The sequence below is a fragment of the Scatophagus argus genome, chromosome 7, assembly GCF_020382885.2.
Source record: "Scatophagus argus isolate fScaArg1 chromosome 7, fScaArg1.pri, whole genome shotgun sequence".
Taxonomy (NCBI): Eukaryota; Metazoa; Chordata; class Actinopteri; family Scatophagidae; genus Scatophagus; species Scatophagus argus.
The window spans coordinates 7,293,295-7,313,016 of NC_058499.1; the positions used below are offsets into that span (position 1 = coordinate 7,293,295).

At 41.1% G+C, this 19,722-nt stretch overlaps 2 protein-coding genes across 3 annotated transcripts; one reads left to right on the top strand and one right to left on the bottom strand.

Annotated features, from left to right (window-relative positions):
* The first annotated feature begins 885 nt into the window (after window positions 1-885).
* On the top strand, window positions 886-9,461 carry twf1a (twinfilin actin-binding protein 1a). The gene is made up of 9 exons (XM_046394148.1): window positions 886-1,018; window positions 2,539-2,619; window positions 2,760-2,938; window positions 4,041-4,136; window positions 4,292-4,396; window positions 6,365-6,490; window positions 6,964-7,114; window positions 7,250-7,371; window positions 8,221-9,461. The coding sequence occupies exons 1-9, from the start codon at window positions 994-996 to the stop codon at window positions 8,386-8,388; spliced, it is 1,053 nt and encodes a 350-aa protein (XP_046250104.1). The 5' UTR covers window positions 886-993; the 3' UTR covers window positions 8,389-9,461.
* irak4 (interleukin-1 receptor-associated kinase 4) lies at window positions 9,462-15,659 on the bottom strand. 2 transcript variants are annotated; one of them, XM_046394147.1, is made up of 11 exons: window positions 15,135-15,659; window positions 14,856-15,001; window positions 13,980-14,138; window positions 13,340-13,500; window positions 13,190-13,254; window positions 12,274-12,388; window positions 12,073-12,182; window positions 11,763-11,949; window positions 11,168-11,230; window positions 10,768-10,932; window positions 9,462-9,848 (listed from the first exon to the last, which is right to left on the bottom strand). In XM_046394147.1, exons 1-11 carry the CDS (start codon window positions 15,272-15,274, stop codon window positions 9,786-9,788), a joined length of 1,374 nt encoding a protein of 457 aa, XP_046250103.1. In that variant the 5' UTR covers window positions 15,275-15,659; the 3' UTR covers window positions 9,462-9,785. The 2 variants fall into 2 exon arrangements, with proteins under 2 accessions (XP_046250103.1, XP_046250102.1); XM_046394146.1 differs by having other exon boundaries at window positions 15,114-15,659.
* Between the last annotated feature and the right edge of the window lie 4,063 nt (window positions 15,660-19,722).

The window sequence follows — 19,722 nt, forward strand, 5'->3', positions numbered from 1 at the left end:
GCGTTAGTATAGGTCCAGTTGTCTCATTCAGTTTTCCATTACACAAAGGCCACACTGACACAAGGAAACTAACCAGTATCCAGTTTGATGGAGAAATTTAACTACATGGCTTTTCTGAGTGTCATTTACTTTGAAGCAGCTTGATTTAACACACTGAGGAATAAAATAAAAAAGTCTTAAACAATTTCTGACACAAGCTTCCACTAGAAGATAGAGCCACAATATTATATAATAATGCAGGACTAATTCCAGTAGAAATTGTGTTTAGGTAGTGCAAAATCTCAAGCTAACATCTGACGGGACAGTTGCCTGGCTGAGGGTGGGTAGTATTTGTATATTTCAGAGGTAAAATTCAACTAATTTGCTGAAGACAGTGCTGAAGTGCAATATTAAGGTACTTTATTTGAGTATCTTCACGTATACTTCTACTCCACTATGTTTCAGAACCAAATGTTGAATTCTTTTGTGGACACATATGTAGCAAATTGCGTTGCAGATTTTGCACACAAAGCAAATGATGCACTTGTAAAATAAGATGCACTGATGGAGTTAATTATTTAGGGCAGCCCTTATGTACCAAGTGTAACAACATTAAAATACAGCTTACAAGTTAATGCATCGTAATCTAATAATATTATGCATAATAAAACAACGCCCGTGTGGGCCATTCTGCCACATAATGAATACTTTTATTGTCGATACTTTGACTACGTTTAGTTGATGAGACTTTGTACTGTGACATTTTTGTGCCAAGTGAAATTTTGAATGGAGGACTTTTACTTGTAGTTGAGTATTTTATTTAGTTAGTTATTATTCAAAAATAAAATGTGTCATAAATGTAAATTTAAATAAATTGTTTGACTGTGTCATGTGATTTTTTGTGTTGATGACGACACACTGGGGGCGGGTCTTGCCGATGTAGTCCACTTCCTGCTTCTCTGCCCTGGTTTCGCCTGATCAGCTGCATCAACCCTTTATCCGTCGGAAGGCACAATGTCACATCAAACGGGCATTCAAGGTAGATGTGTTTCTCTGTTTTCGGTGTCTCTGCTCTTATGTATTGTGCTGTACGAGTCTGTGATTTTCAGGCGAGCTCGAAGTACCTGCAACACTTCATTGCAACGGGAAGCTAGCGTCAACTTAGCTATAGCCTTTCCTAGCTAGCTTTAAGCTACCGTGATGTGTGTGATCCAGCGGTGCCCTATTTGGCCACTTTTAGGACCATGAAACTAAATCTCCTAAGCTTTAGCCAGTCTATGGGTAAACCCAGTCACAGCTACGGTCTAATTTTTTCAAGATAGTACGGAAGCCCTTTAGCGTATGCCTTAGCTTCTCGGCTTGAAGCTTAAATTCTGTAACGTTAGATCAGCCTTCTGAATGGATGGGCGACGCCTGCATTTAAACAAACTGCTGGCCTGGTAGACCGACCGGTGTTTCCATAAACATGTGAATAGCACTGGCATAACCTGCACTGTGTTGTAATAAAAATGGACTCTGTCAGGGTGTGACTCCTGTTACATATGGCAGCGACACGGCAGAATTGTGAACCGTCTGATTTGAGGCAAAACAACGTGCAAATTAGGTGAGATTAAAAGGTTGTGTGTTTTTCTCCCCTGTCAAAAATACTCTGGTTGTCCTACAGCAGACAGAAGTTTATATATCCCTAAAAAAAGTTGGATTTTTGGTCATAGTAAATCAAGTGCTTGAATGCACTAAAATAGTATTCAGAATTTGTATTATTTAACTACTTACCTTCCTGTTTGTGTGACAGGAAACTGTTTTTGCTGTTCTATCTTTCTGCATGATTTATTAAAATCAGAGTTGTTGGGAATGAATGGGAAAAAGCTTATTTGTTCAGACAGTGTTTTGAATGCACATTGGGTACCTGTTTTGTTGTGCTTGGGTTTAGAGTCAAAGGTGGTCAGCTTTCGGTCACATCTGTAAAACTGAAGTAATCGTGAGTGAAACCCAGAAACCTTGTAGTTATCCTAACACATTAAAAAAACAAGTATTTTGCAGTGAGCTCAGTACTTTATTGTTACTTGTAGCCCATTTATAGAACCAAAGTGTTTCTTTTTCCTAAAAGTACTTTTAAGGCAAAATACAAGAAATACTTTGACTGTATGTTAAAGGTCCAGTCTGTAGAATTTAGTAGCATCCTCATCTACACCCCTCATCTTAGCCTTCCTTATATTGGATGCTTGAAACACAAAAAATGCCAAAGGCCCTCTCTAGAGCTTTTGTTTGGTCTGGGCTATTGTAGAAACACAATATCTGCATTTGACACTGTTGAAAGTACTAAAGCTGTATATAAAACAGGTTTGCAGATTTTCAAACCAAGGCTGCACATTTATTTACGCAGTTACAAATGTGCTGACATTTGTTCAGTGACGTTCAGCGTGCAAGTTGTTAAAAAGAATGAAAGGAAAAATTATCCTATTTTGTGTACCAAGGCTATTTCTTAGCCAGAGTTTGTTGTTGTCAGGCAACTTTTTAAAACAGAAGGAGACTGACCCCTACTGTGTTTTTTTTTTGCAGCGGGTAATGATGTGAAGGATATCTTTGCCAGTGCCAGGAGCGGAGACCAATATCGAGTCTTAAAGATCGTCATTGAGGATGGTAAGCAGTGCCCCAGAGTCCTAGAGCTTGTTTGTACTTCTACTCAAACCAAACTTCTGCTAAGGCTGGCATTAGAATGTCAGCATGACTAAGAAATCTAATCGCTGCTGAAATTTATGTGGGACACATCTGCTTTCCAGAGCAGCTGAGCCTGGGCACCACCAAGAAAGCATCAAAGAAGTGGGACCAGGAATATGATTCCTTAGTACTGCCCCTCCTCGAGGATGACGTGCCGTGCTACATTCTGTACCGGCTAGACTCCACTAACAACCAGGGCTACGAGTGGGTCTTCCTGGCCTGGTCACCAGACCACTCTGCTGTAAGAAAAACTGAGCTAAGGCTGATTTTAATGAATAGCTTTCCATACCTCGTGGCATTTGTCCTCCTCCTCTTTGAGTATCAGATGGGTGGGGTTACCACATCAAGGCAGCAAGTCTTTGTATGCTCGCTGAATAAACACGGACAATAGGGCATTCATTATTTTCTAACAAACCTCTTGAAATCTAAATATGGGCAGATTTTGGTCCTTTCTAAATAACATGGCGCTTAGCCTAAACCTCCCATTCTTGACTCAAATCCACCCTCTGAGTGCTTTTAGGTGATGCAGGCTTATCTCACTGTTGTGATTCCCTGTTATGCAAATCTGTGCTTTGCATTTGACGTGTTTTTAACGCATTCAGAGTCACCTAAGTCATTGTCACTTGGCTCCAATGAAACTAGATGAGACACTTGTTAGGGTAGAGTCACTGAGCTTCAAAATAGCCGTGACAAAGAGGCATATGTTTCTGTGGCAGTGGAAAGAGGAATGCTGCAAGGAGAGTTCAGTGCCAAAATAAAGTGCCATGCAGGATATTTGTAGCATTCTAACTGCACGGTGGAACTGAGCTCAATTTCACTTTCTGAAGGACATAACTGAGCTCAACATTCCTGCCCTCTAGTTCAAAACACAGCGTTTCACGTTCAGGCTTGTCTGCAAGTTGCAAAATCATTTCACAGCCAGTGCACACGTTGCTGCTTTAACTGAATTGGTCGTGTGTGTGTTTTCATTTAGTTTAGATCAGACAAAGTGAGATCTAAATTTGGATGAGTTGTGTCAAGTCAGCTTCATTTATGCAGCAGTGTTTTTAGGTATGGGTCCCCTTTCTTCACCCAGTCCACAAATGTCAACACTAAGAAGTGTAGCAAAGCACCAGCAAATGCACGGAAGAAAAAGATTGCTGGCATGTAAATATGGAAGTAAACAATGTAGGTTTCAGAATGAACACGAAAGGTCTTTTCTCATTGTCTTATGAGGGAGGAAATACAGTCAGCACTTTTGTTAGATCTTAAGGATGCACTCAAGACACTGTGGTGAGTAATAACATAACAACACAATGGAAATTATGGTCAAAACACAAATGCCTCTCTTCCCATTCCCACAGGTGCGACATAAAATGTTATATGCTGCTACCCGAGCCACACTGAAGAAAGAGTTTGGAGGGGGGCACATCAAGGATGAGATTTTTGCTACCACAAAGGTTGGTCTTACAAAAACAATGCATGAAGTGATGTGAAAAGCTCTTTTATGCACTCAAGCTTAAGTTAGAACCTTCAGAAGCCCAACACATTATTTGCTATATCAATCTGTGTTGCTGTTTGATGTGTTATAGTACTTTTTTTTTTTGGCCCTCAGGATGATCTGAATCTCAATGGATACAGGAAATATCTGACCTCCCAGGCTGCTCCCCTGCCCCTCACTGCTGCAGAAGAAGAACTGAGGCAGATTAAACTAAATGAGGTGCAAGCACGCAAACACAGTCAAGTCAGTCATGTGTCATTTCATGGCCATCATTTCCATTTGACATCATCTTTGAGGAAATAAGGCACCCCACAGCGCACGTGCACAAAGATGGCGCTGCCTTTTTGACAGGTGGCCTGAGCCTGCTGTGAAGTTGATGTGGGCTTGTTCTCTGTTTCAGTTCTGAAAATGCAAGACTTCATACTTAGACTTGTGGCCTCAGTGGGGGAAAAAATAGCTTATTTCATAGTTCAAAGCAGTAGTTCACGTTATCACGTTTCCTGTGAGGTAAATCCCACCAGGAACAATGTGAAGTGTCAGTGGAGGCCATTGATGCATCCTTTCAAACAGCACAAGGTCAGCAGCAATGCAAGTGTGCATACGCTTGCCCAGCAGTATCAACACGGGAAAGACGCTGATGCATTAGAACAGCAGGATGTTGGCAGAGATGAATCTATTAGGCTTATGCAGCTTACACCCATAACCCCCATAAAAATATCTTGTTTACAGTCATAAACCCCATTCATCCTGAGCAACAAAAAGAGCTCCTTAAGGGTATTTAGATCGATTATTTCCACGTTGAGAGAGCTGCATGCATATGTGAATGCTCTGCAGCTTTGAGTACTTGGCAGTGGTTCTGTGTGAAGCACAGGTGAGCTCCATCACCGTACTTGGCCTTTTGTTGTTTGCAGTGATAAGATGAAAGAAATACTGTAATGTGATATCCACTGCACGCCGCTGATGACGCCAGTATTGTTTACTCTCATGACGTGGAGGGCTTCAGCGCTGTGTTTCAGCCAGAAAATAATAAGAAAGCAGAAGTCTCACTTTTAAATCTGTGGGTGAGCATTCCTGTTAATGAACTGTTTTTTTATTCATTTGGGGTTTTTTTCTGTTCTAATTGCTACTCTGACTGCCTGACTGCCACATAAACAAGAACTGTCTTTCATACCATATATGGAAGTGCTTTGAGTAGTGCAGTCCCTCTCCAAAGTATGGTCAATTAAAAGCGGCAGCGCAAATGGGAAGTGAGGGTTGTGCTTGTCCCACTCAACCAGCTGTTGAAGGAAGATAATATACCATTAATCTGCACCGCCTTTAGATGAAAAAGAGGCTTTGAAATATTTATCATTGCTGTGCCTTGGAGTCTGCCTGCCTTTTACTAAGCAGATGGATAAAAGACCCACAATCCTTTTTGGTATGTGAGGTAGCTACATCGGAGGCTCAATCATGTTTTGCACAGCATTTCATTTTGTGGGAACAGGCCTCTAAAAATAGATGCAATCCATCAGTGTAATCCCCCAAGCATTTCCAGTTTTCTGTGTGATTTCACTGAGGCGCCTTGTCACTTCTGATACGAGCACCTCATTTGTAATCATCGTGCTTTAGAATTCGAGCAGCTTGTTGCACTTGTAAACCTTTTTACTTTCTGGTGAATAAAATAAAGAATATTTATCCTCATATCTGCATGTCGTGACACAGAAATGATCAGTGGAAACCTTTTAAAGCTCCCAACGCAGCAGTGATTTGTCCCTGTATTTGATTTGAATTTAAAGACCAGAGCTGAATTCAGTAGTAAAATGTGCTCTGCCCATAACTTACGAGAGTCGGTGTGATGAAATGCCACCAGTATGACAACATAACACGGTCATGTGGCATCTGGATGTGTGTGTGTGTGTGTGGGTCGACACACAGGTTTTCTTTGCATATTCAGTGATTTATATGGATATGAGAGCATATTGCTACATAATTATGCCTCTTAATGAAGAACTTTTTAACTCATATACATACCACCTATGTTTTACCTGAAGGCAAATTAAATACTCGCTAAATAATGCACTGATCAGACTAATCCGATGATCTCATTACCATAACTGTTTTAGTTTAATGCTGTGATCATGAGAGGATATAAGAAATCTAAAGTGCCTTTGTTTCTGTGCTGTGTGTCTGTGTTTGTGGTGTGTTCAGGTGCAGACGGACATCAGCGTGGACACCAAGCACCAGACTCTGCAGGGAGTGGCCTTCCCTCTTCACAAAGATGCTGTTGCAGCACTTGAACGTTATAGGGACAAAAAAATCAACTATGTACAACTGGTGAGTCCTTGAGAGCAAATCATTAGTGAGCTGGTGACCTTTGCTGGATTAATTATTTGGATATGCAAATCAGTTCTCTGTCTTTCAATATATATTGAATCGTATTGAAGAGATACAGACGTTTGTGATCGGGAGTTGGTTACAGACTGACACAATGACTTACTCAAAAAGCCTTTGTTCTTCTCATTAAAATTCAATGGGGTCATGTCACAAGATCAGATCAGGGCAAAGTACAAAGGAATAATTGTGACAGTGCCACAGCTTTGTCTCAGCTCCCTTTTTTGTTTGTTATCCTAAAAGCTTTTCAGAAAAGCAGTATGTTTCGTTCTAATTGTCCTTTGGGGGTTTAGTAAATGTTTCACCCAAAAACGCCTGAGAGGGAGAGGAGACGGTTCGTAATTCACTAATTTGTGTGGGATTCAAAGCAGGCGCCATCAACCTTGAACCTGACTTTACATTTCCTCTGTCAACAGCAAGTAGACGCTCAACAGGAGCTGATTCGGTTGTGCAGCACTGAGCCAACGGAGGTGAAAGACCTGCCGATGAGAATCCCAAAAGATTCTGCACGTTACCACTTCTTCCTCTACAAACATTCCCACGAAGGCGATTACTTAGAGTCCACAGGTGAACAGATACTCGCAAGTCAGGATCAGTTGACACACCTTCCCTTATTTCTATACAGCTAAGTTTTATTATGTTGCACTGACTGGAACTTTGTGTGCTCTCCTCTCTTTGTTTATTTTTTTTTTCTCTGTGCAGTCTTCATATATTCTATGCCCGGGTACAAGTGTAGCATCCGAGAGAGGATGCTGTATTCCAGCTGCAAAAATCCCTTGGTCGACATGGCAGAAAACAATCTCCAGATTGAGATTGAGAAAAAGGTAAGAAATGATCCGTCGTGATAAAAGACTGTGGTGAACAGCATAAAAAGCTTGAGTTTTGATCTTGAGTATTTCTCCAAAACAGAAAATATTCATGACCAAAACATCAGTCAAAGTTAAAAAGTTACATTTCAGAAGAAACGTCATAAGGTGTCATTCATACAGAGGACTGTGTCAGAGTAAAAAATGAGCTGGTAAGCTGATTGACAGAAAATTAATCAGCTGTTTTGATTATTTAATTGTTTGTCATCTTGAAAGCCATAATGTCAGACTTCACTGGTTTCAGCTTGTCAAATGTGATGATGTGCTTTCTGTCAGAATAACTTTGCAATTTTAATTGGTTGTTGAACAAATAACAGTTTTATGACACCTTTTTAGATTATAATGGGCTTTTATTACATTAGTTTGTGACATTTCTTTAGCAAAACCGTTAATTAATCAAGAAAATAACTGGCAGAATAATCTGTAATGAAAATCAGATTTGATTTACTGGGATGTGTGACTGTCATCACATTTTGATTTTAATATTTCCTAATCCTTCTTTGTGCACACAAAGTGCATCACTACTCTAACCAATGAGAGGCAGACATCTCTTTGAAGCTAATTGAGAAAATAGATTTCAAGGCCTTTAAGGGAATCTTTTTTGACAAGTAACTTCATGAGTTAACGTGTGTAGTAAGGGTCATACAGAGTTTAAAATTATTTTTGTAACAGATGGACTTCAAAAAGGTAGAACCTTATTCACCAAAAACAACTCGTATTTCTCTAAGAGTGTGTGCTGGAGTGGATTCTGCAGTCCATCTACTCATAGGTTTTTTGTTGTTTGTTTTGTTTTTTGCTGTATTTCAGTTGGAGATTGACAATGGGGATGAACTGACCAGTGATTTCCTGTACGAAGAGGTGCATCCCAAGCAGCATGCGCACAAGCAGGCCTTCGCCAAACCCAAAGGCCCTGCGGGGAAGAAGGGCGGCCGCCGCATCACCAGACCACCCGCGGAGAAAGAGGAGGAAGACTAAAGCGACCTCAGCAACCGGCCACCGCCTCCACACCGAGCACGTTCCACAGTGGAACATTTCTTTGATGCGGGGTGGGGGGTGGGAGGGATCATATTTGACACGCTTGTTTAAAAGAATAAGACAACAACTTCAAATTCCCACAAAGTTCACCAGAGACCCAACTATGCACGCCAAGGACAACTGAGCAATGACACACTTCAGAGTTTCCATTTGTAGCTTGCCAAATGGAAGCTTATTTATGTATGTTAGTGCAGTCATAACAAACATTATACAGTGATTCAAAGAGACCCACGCAAAGTCAGACATGAGGTTTTTACATTGCTGCCAGCTCTGAGACTTAAAAAAATGTTATTTCGACTAATGTGAACTTGCGCCAATATGATGAAATTTCCCCGTTTTTAGTTCACATGCTCAGATTCTTAACTTGCATTCCTTAAGTCTTTGTCACTTAATGTTTTTGTGTCTAATGTGTTGAACATTCGTCTCCTACTGTTTGCACAACAAGGTGCTCCAAAGCAGAAAATATATAATTATCCCACTTGCGTCTATTGATTCATTTTAACAGTGCATTTTATATTGGAAAATTGACTTCTTTTTTGATATAACTGTGGTTTACATGAGAAATCATCTGCTGAGAAACTTATTTTTCTATGCAAGTGCTGTAAATGTACATATTGTAGCTGTGTGATGCTCTACGATTAAGAAACAGTTCTGGTCTGTTCTGGTGATTGTCAGTGTCGGTGAGGATCACAGTGGATAGAACAGGGGCTTCCAGAAATACTATTGTCATTACATCTCATATTTCACTGAGAGGAAGCTACTCAAACTTTTGCGGGAACCCAAGCAGCCGGATAGCAAAGGGAAAACTATAAGTACCTTGATCAAAATGTTGCCACATCCACTGATCTACTGATTAATATTAGGCAAACTACTAAGCTCACCTCATGTTTGAAGGGAAAATCCCTTTATATTCATACAGTGTCAATAAATAGGAAAAAAATCATGTTTGGTCTTATTTGTTTTCTTACAAATTTCTTTTAAAGAAGAAAAAATAAAAATATTTAAATCATAAATTTTCTGTTTTGTTCATTTTATTCCTTGTCTTTACAATAAATACATGACAGAAACAAGACTATTAAACCATCAAACCTACCAGCCTCACAAGATGCCAAAACTGCAGTGTTTCTGTGGCATTCGCACAATGAAAAGCTAAACTGTTTCTTACAAAAATACATATTTTTAAGAATCTAATTTTATTATTATAGAAAAAGAAATACTGTAGCAAAGAACACTCATTCGTCAGTCACTCGTCATTCAGCAAGCGACAGTCACTTCCCTGTGAGCTCTGTGACTGAAGCAGGCTCAGGGGTCTCGGATCTTCTCATAGATGCTTCCATTCAGTCCTGTGTGTTAAAATCCAGTGAAATGCTCTTGACAACTCCTTTAATCTCCAAGAGGACCTGTTGAGATAGATATTAGTACTGAAACAGACAGCCTATAAATAGAAATACATGAGCTTTTGTGTCTTATGATTGAATTATTTAGGGTAACAAGGAAATTCAGGTGTCAGAGTATTACAGCCTCAACCACAGTCACCGAAGCAATCAAACTGGACCTTGTTAAGTACAAATGGTATCATAACATAACATTTTTGCAGGCAGAATGTCTTAATTAACTGACTAGAGCACAGCCTCGGGTACACTATATAGACAAAAGTATTGGGACATACCTGACCATTGCACCAACAGGGATTTTAATGACATTACATTCTAAATACACAGACAGCTTTGCAGCTTTAACAGCTTCCATCCTTAAGGGAAGGCTTTGGAGTGTTTCTGTGAAAATGTTTGCCCACTCATGCAGTAGAGCATTTGAGGGGTCAGGAACTGATGTTGGACCAAAAGGCCTGGCTCACAATCTCAGTTCCAGTTCATCCCAAAGGTGTTGGATGGGACTGAAGTCAGGACTCTGTGTGGGCCAGTCAAGTTCTTCCACACCAAACTCATCCAACCATGTGTTTATGGAGCTTGCTTTGTAAGAGGCTGAGCCCAACCGCTGAAAAACAGCCCCATACCAATACTTTTGTCTGTATAGTGTACATCAACCTGCTGCTGCAAATGTTCACTTGCGCACCAAATGCACAGTTGAAAACAGTCCCCAACAAATGCAGCGTTTACTCCTGTTTGAGTAATCTTAACCACAAGCTACAGTGCCCTGGACCTTTTTAAAGAAAGAAACTACGGATTTGTTTATCTTCTGTATAATTCTGCTTGGGCCTGAGAGACAGGCTAAGATGTTGGACGACATACAGAAAGTAGCTGCAGATGCGTATACAGAAGCTTTGACTACACATCTTACATCTGTCTTTCCTCACTGTACCTGTTTGATGACTGGTCGTCTGTTTTTCCTCTCGTGGAGGCAGTTACAGGCCAAAGTGTAGATACTTTCTGCTTGACTCAGCTCCAACTCTCCCATCTTCTTGTCCAGGAAGTCCTCCAAAGTGATCTCCTCGTCTTCATCATCTATATCGTACCTCATCTCCATCTGGGAGAGTGGGTGAGGGAAAAAAAAATTAGTTTTCAAGTTAGCATTGTTGCTTTCATCGCGCTGGAGGGACTTGATTTCGACTGATGAAATTTGCTCACGTCCTTTCAGTTGCTTTTTGATGACTGCTAACTGATAACGAGCCCTTACTAATTAAATGCAAAGTTCAATAAGTTGTAATTATAAACTGTAGCTTGATAGATATGCAGTGAAAGCCTCCTTTTGTGCTGCTTACCAAGAACTGTGGCTCACGGTTTTCATCGGCTGGCGGGAGTCCAGACAATATTTCTAACAACACCTGTAGATGGCACAGAGACGGGGGTTAATCACATGGCTCCGGACGACAGAACACTTTTATTATCCCGCCATGTGCCAGGCAGGTTCACAGACGCTGTAGTGTTTCCACAGCTGTCCTAATAAGACATATAAAATGCACACACTGCACTATATGGAAGGTCAAGCAATTTTATACAGTCCTGATCTCATAAATCATTCAACCAATGTCACACAATGGATAACATGTTTGACACTTATAGCTACTAATACGGTGCAGCTGGGCTCCTAAACTGAGTCAGAATTTTTAATAGTGACAGATGACGGGTAAAATGAAGTCCTGCTTTCACAAATTTGAAGAAATGTGAACTCTAATGCTTATATCTTGCAGTTATGTATATGTCAGTAGTTTGGAAGAACCTTGCACTGAAGTAAACTGCTGAATTGTGTTCTATATTTTACATTTCAGCTGCACCCTCTGGTATAATATTCCCATCTGCATGAGTGCGCATGTATCCGGGTGCATGTGTGTGTGTGTGTGTCTGCAGAGAGCCTACCACTCCAAAGCTGAAGACATCAGACTTCGGTGTGATCTCTCCTCTCAGCGCCTCAGGTGCCATGTATGCACGGGTACCCACAATCCTCTCCGTCATCATGGTTGTTGATGTCCGCTTGGCCGACGCTCTCGTCAGCCCAAAGTCTGAGATCTTTGCTACAAGTTTTTCATCAAGCAGGATATTTGCACTAACAAGACAAAAATATATATGTGAGCACAGTGAGCAGTGAAATGCCATTGAATGCATGACATTCTCAGCATTAAAGGGAATGAAAATATTTCCCCAAATGTTGAACTGTTCCTTTAAGTACCTCTTAACATCTCTGTGGACGTGATGGTTGCTGTGCAGATACTCCAAGCCCCTTGCTGTCCCTTCACCTATCAAGCATCTCTGTTGCCAGGACAGTGGAGGACTTCCCTCCTACAAGGGCCAAAAAAACCCATACAATTTAATTATCTGTATAAATGCTTAAATATCAGATAGTAGAGTCTATAGTGTAGATGTTGCTTACCAAACAAGCTAGTCGGTCTAAAAGAGAACCATTGGCCATTAAAGCGTATACCACACATGGGTACTGTCCATCACAGGAAAATCCAACCATGTCAACCAAGTTCTCGTGTTTTAACCTGTGGGACAAACAACTTTGTGAAACCAGACTTGTTTGCAGATGTATGAATCATTATGTTAACGTACTGTACGTAGCAGAGCAGACTGATACCACTCCCACGCTTAGCCAGGTGCTACAGCCAGGAGCTGGTTATCTTACAGGTAAGAAAAAAAGCCAATGAGCGTCTCTAATCCAGGTGGATTTTACTTCCTCCCGCCAATGAAATTCTAGCTGTTTCTCCTGTAGTTTTACTGGAACAGTGGTCAACACTGACCATAAGAAACATGGAACAATGCTAAATTCTACAAGCGAACATAACAGTAGAACAAGTGGGAAATGGTCGCAAAATCAGTAAACAGACAAAGTAATTTTACTACTAACACAGTAATGTCTATGTAAAGTTTGCTAACTTGAGCCCCCACAGACTACTGGTCATAAACTTTCCTTTGTGTGTTGAACTGAAAAGGTTTCATTTAATCTCAAATTAATGCTTTATTACATTACGTTATTCACTATTTTTGGCTCTGTCATCAGAGAAGAAGCAACCACTTTCACGAAAAGATAAGCTATAATGATACTAACTTATTTCCAAGACTTGCATTGACAAATATATTTTACAGTTCGCAATTACAACAATTGGATATACACATCTGTTGAATCAGAAGGTATCTGATGGTGCCCAGCTTACCACAAGGTGCTTTTACCTCATTTAATACTTTCTCTCTCTCTCTAAAGTTCTGTTACTTTGATTAAGACACAAACTTCAGAAACAGCTTGTCTGCTCTGGCTAACAGCATGTAAAGGTTAAGAGGAAACATACGCTTTCAGAGTTTGGATCTCTTGGTTGAACTGAACTCGCAGCTCGTCCAGGCCCACGTCATCCATCTAAACGAGATAATATTTTTGCGTCATGATTTAAGAGAGCCACAAAAAACGTAAGAGACTAACATGGAAGAAAAAAATGACTTACTGGACTGAGTTTTTTCACTGCAACAGGTTTGTCATTCAGCAGACCTTTGTACACGGTGCCGAAGCCTCCCTCTCCGAGTTTGCTGCCGCCACCTGATACGGGACGGTCATCGAAGTTGCCTGTGATCTTCATCAGCTCATTGTACAAGAAACTGGAGAAACCTGAAGAGGGTCCCACAGAAAAGGTGTGGTTACAACACGATGGAAGCCACTTGCTGGCCAAGTTTGTCAAGTCACCATTTTTTTAAGGAACAGCAACATTTACAGTTTTGTTGCCATGGAAATAAAGAAAAAGAAGTGTACTTTGTAGTGGTGAATTTACTAAAATACAACTCTAGGGTAATTACAAGCATTTCCATTTTATTCTAATTAGTACATCTACTTCACATTAAATCGCCGCTTTTACATTAAAGCAGCTGTACTGATAACTGCATGGGGTGACTACTTTTGATGCTTAATACATTTTGCTGCTTCAATCACAGTTTGTTAATATGCTTCCCAACCTCCTCGTACGTACACACCACCATTAAGGACTATAGGCAGGTCACTGGGTTAACATAAGTCTTAAATATCACCTTTAAACGTGGATTAACTCGATTTGAAGTTTGTTATTTTTATTTAAAGAAAAAAAAAAGTGCAACCGTCTGTGTGGACTGGTTCCAGTAGACTCTGTGTCTGCAGAACAGAGCTGACGGGTGGCGGCTGCGTCCCCGTGTCTTCCAGTTGTCTCGTTGGAAGTGCGCTGTATGGTTGTGCTGCTGGGGAGGCCTGCCGTGGCTCTGCCGGGAGGACCTCTTCCACTGTGTGTGGACAAAAGAGAAGCCGTCAAAATATGTTACTGCCTTGTTCATATGGTGGGCCAAACGTGGTCTTCAGCCCTTAAAAATGGTTGACATTGTTTTTGTGGAAGACTCTGAAATAATGAAAAAGTGAAGATGGATGCTGGTGTGCTGTCACATTATCAAGACAGCAGCCCAGACTTAAGCTTGTCTCTTCTAACTAATAAAATGTAACACAGTCTTCATTTGTCTGTATTTGTGTATCATTGTATGACACAAATTTATGAAAATCATTCAGTATACAAATTTGTTTTCTGTTTGGGTCTCGTTGGTGTTCAGAATCCTTATGTTTTTCACAGTTATGTATGGTTGGAAATGTAAAAAACATATTACTACTGTTGTTACGACGGGCTTGCTGCTATCCCAGTTTTACATCTCATTTCACTTTCATGACACGGTGGTGTTTACCTGCCTGTACACTGAATCTGAAAGCAAGCTTCTATTCCCTTTTTGTGAGATTCATGCTTTGTGTACCAAGAAATGCAATAAACTATAAATAAATAATAAAAGTTTCCACACTGAACAAGTTCAGAGAGATAGCTCTAATTTTCTGAGCAAAATGAAAAATGGGGACACTGGAAACTGCTCTGATGAGGATGGCTGCAGGTGTTTGTGGACGTTGGAGGCCTCTTGCGGGTTTTAATTTGTGATTCTCATAACGCTTTATAAAAATCATACCAGGCAGCAGAAGACTCGCAGCAGCCAGTAATTTGTGACTTTTCAAAATGTCCACAAGTTCACCCACAGTACTGTTGGTGGTCCCCCAGTCAGCCAGCAGCTCCACTGTGGGACTTTTACCCTGTGCAACAAGACCCTCGAACCTCCTGAAACACACACACACACACACACACACACACACACACACAGGGTGTTAAAATACTTCAGCCCTCCATCTGAAACTGTGACACTTGTTTGCTTGCCTGCCATGTCGCCTACCTCACATGATGTTGATTGTACCTGAAGTCCCCATTCGGCTTCCGTATTGACACAATGACATGTTTCCACATGTCGTGAGGATCCAAAACATCGGACAACTTGCGAAGTAAACAATAATTCAGGTGGCGAATGTAAGTAGCGGAAGTCACAGAACTATTCATTCTGAGAGAAAACGCTAAGTATGATCTGACCGTTATACTTAAGTGGTATATCGTCACACCTTATACAGCCTTTAGGGTTTTTTATATTATTATGATCCGCTCGAGTTCGCCCATAAGAGCAGGACATTAGCAAAACTGTATTTTGCCCACAGTTCGGTAAAATGTGTCTTTCCGATATTGAGCAACTTCCCCAAACGTAACACGACAAGCCTGTCCCACTGAAAGTCTCCACCTTCGATGCGGAAATACAAACAGTTAGGCTATAAAAGATACCGGCTGTGATGTGAGCGCTGCGGATGTCGTCAAGGACACAGTTTTAAGTCAGGCTGCACACTAAGGGAACAGCACAAATCAAATCTCTGTCTCAAAGCAGAGACAGAGAACTTCCCCTTGCGCCTGTATGCTTGTAATAAGACAGTGCCCTCTAGTGGACGATCAAACGATTTGCTCAAGTAACATTTACATGCGTTGAAAATCCAAAAACAAAAGTATTGAAGTTTATCTGCAAAATGTACATCAAGTATCAAGTTATAGTATTTATTAAGCATATTTGGCCCTTTATGTTATTATATGTTTTACATGACTGCATTATTAGCATTAATCTATAAAAATATGTTGTATTTTCTGAAATGATTTCAATTTGGGTTGTAAAATCTTGGTGTGCAAAGTAACTAGTAATTATAGCTATAAATTTACAGGACACAGCATTCATAACTGTAGGCCCATGCTACAGATTATATTATATACCTGTACTTGTATGGACCAACTGAAGAGTTATTACCATTACTCGTCCATCACCCACATGCAAATCTTTGATGGCACTTGGAAAGAGTAGTTTCTGGATTTAGGAGGGGAAATTGCTTTCTGAATAGAAGCAGGTAAGAACTGACTGACGCTGGATGTTTATTCACTGAAGAGGTCGGTAGGTTCACATAACCACCGGTCATACTGGGTGTACACCACAAGAGAAAAGAAACTTCTCAGACTTGTTCTCCACCTTCTAATCTTCACGCTGCATGCAACAAACAACCCCATCAAACCCACCTGCTGTCAAACATTATTGGACAATTTGCAAGCAAATGGAAGCAATGCTCCTTTTTTGTATGTGTGCTAGCAATACTTGATCTGTTTATGGTGTTAGTTGCTATTTACGTTGTGTTGGCTGAATTGTGATCAGTTCCATGTGGGCTGGTGGGGCTGGGCCATCTAGCTGTATGGGTGGGGTGACGAGTTGTGAAGTGTGTGTCTGCGTGTTTGTCCGGAGAATTTTAAGCTTTAAAACCAAGCAGGAGAAAACATTTTATTTGTGTGAAATCAAACTGACCGGTGAAACAAGACAAGAGTCCACAGTCACAGTTGCAGCTTAGTGACACTGTGACTAACAGCGATGTTGTCAGCGTGCCTTTGGATGAACGTACAGTAGTTCATGGCATTCAGCTCTTTTTCCTGTGGAGGCTGAATATGCACTTGCTTTACATTCTTTAGCACTGAAGGGCTGAATGAATGTAATGTATCAAACAAGAAAGAAAACCAGATTAAACTACCCAAAGTCATCTGGAAAGTATGTGCAGCTACACAAAGAGCAAAACAGAATTTCACAATTTGATTAAAAACGGATGAATTTTTTTTAATAATATTGGTATGTCTGATTGTTTTATAGCAGGCATTATGAAGTTTGTGGAAATGCTGACCCACGGCTCATGGCTGTCGCTAATGCAACGGCAACAGACATCATCCACAACACATGCAAAAACAATCCTGTAATGTCACATTTGATTTTTAGGAGTCCCAATGATGACAAACGACTTTTATATGATTTGTCACAGCTGAGCATCATTTCAGCTCATCCTCATGCAAACTGTGTACACAAGATGATCTAAGCCGAGAGACTCTGCTATCCCACGCATGCCTGTTCATTATGTTTTCTTGGCTGGGTCAGTGTCACGAAGCGTGACATGCTTCAGAATGAAATCTCATTTGTAATGCCTTAGTGAGTCATAAACTTTTTTCTTCTTTTCACAATGTACTTTTTAGATCTTCTGACAGTGCAAGAACATGGTCTGAATTACGTGAAAAGAAGACTTCACCACGTGTGTAAACAAACTGCAATTAAGTTATTTTGTGTGGAACAGCATAATGAGAGCCATTACTGCAATTGTGGTGGCCAAGAGTGTGTATCCTCTTTATTCCTGATGTTTGATTCAGGCTTCCACAAACACATAATCCTGAATTTATGAGCTTAATGGATGCCTGGCAGTGGCTGTTTGTCCTGAAATGGGGTTTTTCTTACGTACATGGGTGCATTTGAGTCTGTAGACTGATTTGCGTAATTGGAGGTGCATTTATGTGTATATGTGTGAATTGTGTATGTATCTTTGTTCTACTATATACCTGCCTTCTGGGTGAGCAGCTACGTGTAATATTTGTAATGCCATGATGTTGCCCAGTGCCTGAGGGACCTTCAAAGGAGCTCCACGTTTTTGACGGGGACCTGCAAGCACAAGCCACTGAGCTCTGAGATTAATGCTATGTGTTTGTGCATGTGTGTGTGTGTGTGTGTGTCAGTGCATCTGCTGGTGTGGGATAGCCCTCACACCTGTGCACAGGAGTGCCTTTGAAGTGCCTAATTGTCTCCTGCATGCCTCCTCTAACCTTAGTGGCAGGATCCCAACATCGCACACACAGTTCACACGCAGAAGAAGGGAGCAAGGCCAAAACCATGAGCTCTCCTGTGGCGAGCGACAAGATGGAGTGAGCTGATGTGGATGAGGGAGGGAGGGAGGGAGGAAGGAGAGATCATGTGTGAGAAAAAGGAAAAGAGCAAGAGAGTGTGACTGTGAAGACAGAAAAGTGCAAAAAAGGGTGACCAAACAGAAGATGCAGAAGAGAGGGCACACACGGTGAGGGAAGAAGTGAAGGAGGGAGGAGGGTTGCGAGGGAGAGCAGAAAGGGAGGTCCCCTGCAGTTTGGGAACAAGGGCACAGGCGGGAGAAGTGCCAGAGTGGCTTAAATCACCAGTGAGAAACTCCGCAGGTGGAGGAAGTGATCAGAGGAAGTCATAAGATGTCCAAGTAACCTCCGTGGTAAACAAGGATAGATGGGACGAGAGCTGATACTAGACAAAGAAGGGGGGAGGCAGGGAGCTGGTAGCCACAGTGTGTGCGACTACCAGCTCCCTGTCTCCCCTTCTTGGTCTAGTAGGGGGGACAAGGAGCTGGTAGCCGCAGTGTTTGCCTCTCATCTGCTGTCACTACATTTGTGCCACAGAGATAAGAGTCTGTTTGCGGCTTAGGTCAAGACTGTTCCTTAAGCAAAAATAGATGGTTGCCGGAAGTGACATGTCATCTTATTGAACTTACTGAACACAAGAAAAATATAAATATTAAAAAAAAAACAAATAAAAACAACTTGGGTCTGTGCCTCCACTGCTACTGTCTCTGTGCATACAGCTTTTCAGGCTTAACACTTCAGGCCTAAATAATTAACTGTACACCTAAAATGAGACAGCAAAGCAAAAAAACCCTCTGATGTATGTCTACGTGTGTTGCTTTGAAGAATCACCATCTTAAGTCAGGTGCAGCCAACTCATTAGCTAGAAACTGGCAGATTTATGTTAGCAAGTCAACACCACAGAGGCGATGTGTACAGTCGCTGGGAATAATTAGCAGTCTTGTCATGCAGTGTAACAGTTCACCCAGCTCATCAGAGGTCTCACATGTTGGAATTCAAATGAGCCAGATGAATGGGAGGACCAGCTTGGGGAGACAGAGAGGAGCAACAGGGGGTATGGGCACAGCATCAGGCTCCAATAGAGAAGTTTCAATGTATGTCTGTATGCCCGCTGCCTGTCCATACAAGGCTTTTAGCAGTGTGTCACTGATGGACATTGGGAGTTCACTGCAGGAAGTCTCCTCGCAAACTGGAAAACTGTCAGGCCAGTTTAATGTATTTTCTTAAAGGAAACATCCCAGGAAGCAAAGAACATTTTATCAGCTTTTGATTTTGAATGTGTTTGGGAGGTGAAACGTGTGATTTCAGAAGGTTCATGGGTGTGCTTACAAAAAGAGCCCCACCACTCTTTAATATGGTTTAGTATGTTGACCAAAATGAGCACATGTGGACTGCAGTTTTCTATGTAACACATAGAGGGCAGTAGTGGCTTGCAGCCACTCATAATATGGTCAGTATTAACATATGCAATAGACATGTAGAAACCTGGACATGAATCAGACATGAAATCGCATAAAAATGAAACTTTGTCAGAAAATAAACAGAGTTTTGTGCAGAGCTTAGATGAGGCAATATGACAAGAAGTCACTTTGGTGTTTAAGTTGTCTTTTCATTTCATTTCTCTTCTGTGAAGCACATACAGGAAAATATCTACAACAGCTGTTTTCTAGGCCAGTCTTTTCCTTGGCCCTATGAAACACACACACACACACACACAC